The 4,365-nt window shown below is 45.2% G+C and overlaps 1 protein-coding gene across 1 annotated transcript; it reads left to right on the forward strand.

Annotated features, from left to right (window-relative positions):
- Positions 1 to 450: 450 nt before the first annotated feature.
- LOC148016900 (flavonoid 3',5'-hydroxylase CYP75B138-like) lies at positions 451 to 1,480 on the forward strand. Its single transcript, XM_087662706.1, has 2 exons — positions 451 to 918; positions 998 to 1,480. The coding sequence occupies exons 1-2, from the start codon at positions 451 to 453 to the stop codon at positions 1,478 to 1,480; spliced, it is 951 nt and encodes a 316-aa protein (XP_087518832.1).
- The last annotated feature ends 2,885 nt before the right edge of the window (positions 1,481 to 4,365 follow it).

Consider the following 4,365-nt stretch of genomic DNA (forward strand, 5'->3'; position numbering starts at 1 on the left):
GCTCGACAATGGCCGCGATCGAGCTAGTATTAGGGCTACTAGTCTTGGTGGCAGTACTGCTCACAAGCACGTCGGCTTTTCTGTTAGTGGCTCGACGTCGGCGAGAACTGGAGACTGCGGGTGGTGCTACCCCCGCAGCCACTGCCGGAGCTGCCCTTGCTAGTCCGCACGCACCTGCTGCTGCGCGTGCTGCTGATGACGCTGCCACACGTGCCGATCGATGCGCTGGCTCAGAGGCTACTGGCGGCGGGCAGGGGCGGCGGGTTGATGCTGTTGCGGCTGGGGGGCGTCCGCGTGGCCGTGGCCAGCTCCACGCGGGAGATGGCCAGGGATCTTTCGCGGGAGCACCAGCTGGATTTCGAGTGGCGCCCGGCCACGGCGGCCATCCGCATCCTTAGCCCCAACCAACTCGACCCCTTCTTCTCCCCGCCCGGTGCGCATCACAAGCGCATGCGCCGCCTCCTGCTTTCCTTCCTCCGGCCCGCCCGCCTCCTCACGCTCGCGCATATGTGGGAGGAGGAGGTCTCCCGCATCCTCTCCCGCGTCCGCGCAGACGCGACCGCAACCTCCCCGATGCAGGCCGGGATCGACGTGCGCTCCCATGTATGGGCCGTTTGCAACCGCATCGTCATGCACATGGCCGTGGGAGGTCCGGCGTCCGCACCTGAGGACTCCGCACGGATGGAAAGGCTCTTGGGAAGGGCTGCGCACTTGATGGGAAAGCTCCACGTAGGGGACCTTTTCCCCTGGCTGCTATGGCTGGACGTTATTTTAGGGTTGGGCCGGAGATGCCGAAGCGTGTTAGCCCAGATAGACCAGACGACGTCAGAGATGATAAAGCAGGCTGAGAGTAGTTCACTCGCGGGGGCGTTGCTCTCGCAATCCGAAGATGAAGATATAATCCGCGCACTCGTGATGGTAGGTCCGAGTCTACTTTACAGTGTTTGACGTATGGCCGAGACGTGGGTCATTAGTCTGTGTATTATTTGCACTGCAGGACTTGCTTCTCGCGGGCTTGACGGCGGTTCCGGCGGCAATAGAATGGACGCTGTGCGAGCTCCTGCAGTGGCCACGGGTGCTGAGGCGTGCACAAGAGGAGCTGGACTCGGTGGTGGGGCGCGACAAGAAGCTGGTGATGGTGAGCGACCTCCCGCTGCTGCCTTACTTGGAGGCCGTGGTGAAGGAGGCCTTCCCTCTGCACCCGCCTGCGCCTCTGGTTGGCCTCCGGTTCACTCCTAAGGGCTGCAAGGTCGCCGACGGCCGATACTGCGTCCCTCCCAACACCATCGCCTTCGTCAATGCATGGGGCATGGGACAATCCTCTGGACTTCTTCCCCGAGCGGTTCTTGTAGAAGCCTGGACCCAGCCCTCAAATTTGAAGGGCTACCCAACTTTTCATTTAGAAGGTCTTAGAGGACCTCTCCTTAAGAGTTTGGAAGGGCATATAACTATTTTTCTAAAATTCTTATCTTTCTTTTGAAGGGTAATATATGTATCACTCTTCTCTAGAAGGGCAAAACCCCCTTTGAAGGGTGTTGCAACCTTCAAATTTTAGGCCTGCCTAGACCTATGAATTATCTTGTGCCCTTCGGTTCCGGAAGCCGAGTGTGCGTGGGCAAAGCCTTCGTTCTAATCATTATCCCATTCATCGTCGCCAACCTCATCCACACGTTTGACTGGCAAGCAATTGATGCCACTCGCACGGAATGCTGCGTCGGCCCCGTAATGCAGAGAGCAAACCCCCTCATCACTATTCCCACGGCACGTCCTTTTCGGTCACTTGCGGAAAGCAGCTTGATGTGTCGTACCCACTACCCAGTTGCGTCATAGTCATCAAATTACAAAACGAACAAGTTCATCGTATAATGAATATGGTCCTCTTTTAGGAAACGATAATTGATTTAATATAATTTTAAATAATTCTATATCTCTCCTCTCTCTCTTTGTTTCTTTGATGTAGATTTATTTAAAATGTAAATATTACACATAAATAAGTAGAAGAGATTTCCAGCAATAGTACCACAAAGATGCATATGTCAATAGTCTTTCCATTTTTAAAAAAATTCAAGTCATAAAATTTGACTTTTATATTACACCAGTGAACAAGAAAGTTGGTTAAGTCCTTGGAATTTATCCACTTCAAGATCTCTCTTGTGTTATCATTATAGTAATGTTAAATAATTATATATCCCTCTCCCCTCTCTCTTTATTTCTTTCATGTAGTTTTATTTAAAATATAAATAAGTAAAATAGATTTTTTTGGTAATAGTACCACAACTATGAAATGTCATAATCAAATAATAATAAGTCTACTAAGTAATTTTTTTTACAAATTATAATAATATTATAAAAATTTATTAGTACAAATATCAATATTATTTTTAATAAAATTTAACCTTTTAATAAAAATATATAAATTTATTAAAAAATTTATATATTAGAATATTGAATATATTATAATTATGTTAATTATATATGTATGTATAAAAATTGGTAGGATAGGTATTTTATTTGCATAATCTACTTATATTAACCGAAAATTCAGATAGTTTTACCACTGCCTAAAGGAGATTGCCTTCTTATTGGACTTTAAAGAGAATAGCTTCAACCTTTTCATCCTCATGTATTACATTCACGTTGATAGGTTTGATGTAATTGTGAGTGGAGAGATGGAGCTCCAGTGTGGCATCAACATGCAAAAGTTGGTGGATAGTGGCATCATCATCAGAGATTATAGTCGATGGTTAAGTCAACTTGGTGGTGTCCACTGTGAATGCTTGGGCTATGCAATTGATCTTGCCAGAGGTTGTGGACAAGATGGGGAATACTAGGATCTATCATCATTCTACAGTCCGCATCCTCCACTCTTGATTAGCTCAACTTGATACTTATAAAAGAGATGACATGGCCCACTTTCCCATTAGCTTCCCGATTATTGGTGCAATGTCCTTGATCTCTGTTCTCATATGTCGGATCGAGCTCATCTAGGTGTGCATGTCCTTAATGGCTACCTAGAGGCTTTGCTAGCAAAACGCTGAGGGATTGGCCACCCATCAGATGATATAGATAGCTTAGTTCTTCAGGTTCGAGCTACTGATGGATTTGGTATTATTTAGCAAAACCACCATCAACACATGGATGGATAGGCTCAGGGTACACTACAAGGATATATACAGAGACATAGCAACGGCACTTTCTGACACAAATTAGTGGCGTCGCTATTTGTGTCGATACAATATGACGCAAATAGCGACGTTACTCAAACGAAAAAATGTGGGCCAAAACCCGAGTGCGTTATTTTCTGCAAACGAATGAAAGAGAGAGCGAAAGGGAGAGAAAAAGGGAGAATGAACTTCATCTTGCATTTGAGAGGGAGAGGGAGAGAAATAGAGAAAGAGGGAGAAGGAAAGCTTCTCACCGCCGCCGCTGCCGTTTGCGAAGAAGAGGAGGAAGTCTTTGCGGTGAGTGCATTGTTCCCTCTTGCTTTGTTTTTGTTTTTTCTCCTTTTCTTTTACTTGTTTTTGTTTAAAATCATGTGTATTGAGAGAGAAAGAGAGGAAATGGGAGAGGGAGAGGAAATGAGAGAGTGAGAGGAAGAGAGAAAAGGAAAGAAGGAACAAGAGAGAGGGAGAAAACATAAAACATAATAGGAAAAGAGAGAAAGAGAGAGAGAGGGAGGGAGAGGTTGTTGTTGTTTTATTTCTTCTTTTCGTTTTTTCTTGTTTGTTATTGTAGTGGTAGTGGTAGTGGTAGTTGTTGTTTAATTTCTTATTTTCTTGTTTGTTGTTGTTGTGGTAGTCATAGTAGTAGTAGTGGTAGTGGTAGGAGTTGTTTAATTTCTTCTTTTCTTGTTTATTGTTGTTGTGATAGTTGTAGTCATGGTCATAGTCGTTGTAGTCATGATTGTAGTAGTAGTACTAGCAGTAGTAATAGTATTTTTCTTGTTTGTTGTCGTTGTAGCAGTAGTAGTTTTTTTTCTTTTCTTGTTTATTGTTGTTTAGTTTTCTTGTTTGTAGTAGTAGTTATTCTTGTTTTTTCTTCTTTTCTTGTTTATTGTAGTGGTAGTGGTAGTGGTTTGTTGTTGTGGTAGTCGTAGTCGTAATAGTCATGGTTGTAGTAGTAGTAGTAGTTTTCTTGTTTATTGTTGTTGTAGCACTACGAGGAAACGCATGTATAGCGATGGCAGACAGTGACGCAGGAATAGTGACGCCCCACAGGGAAAGAAAATAGGGCCGAAACCCGAGTGTATTTCATTTCGCGCATTCGTGAGACATTTCAAGAGGGAGAGCGAGAGAGAGAGAGAGCGATTGTTTTGCATAGAGGGTGAGAGAGGGAGAGGAAGAAGGCTTGCCACCGCCGCCGTTT

The sequence above is a fragment of the Lygodium microphyllum genome, chromosome 22 (assembly GCF_053477565.2).
Source record: "Lygodium microphyllum isolate KBCC chromosome 22, Lygodium_microphyllum_v1.1.10, whole genome shotgun sequence".
Taxonomy (NCBI): Eukaryota; Viridiplantae; Streptophyta; class Polypodiopsida; order Schizaeales; family Lygodiaceae; genus Lygodium; species Lygodium microphyllum.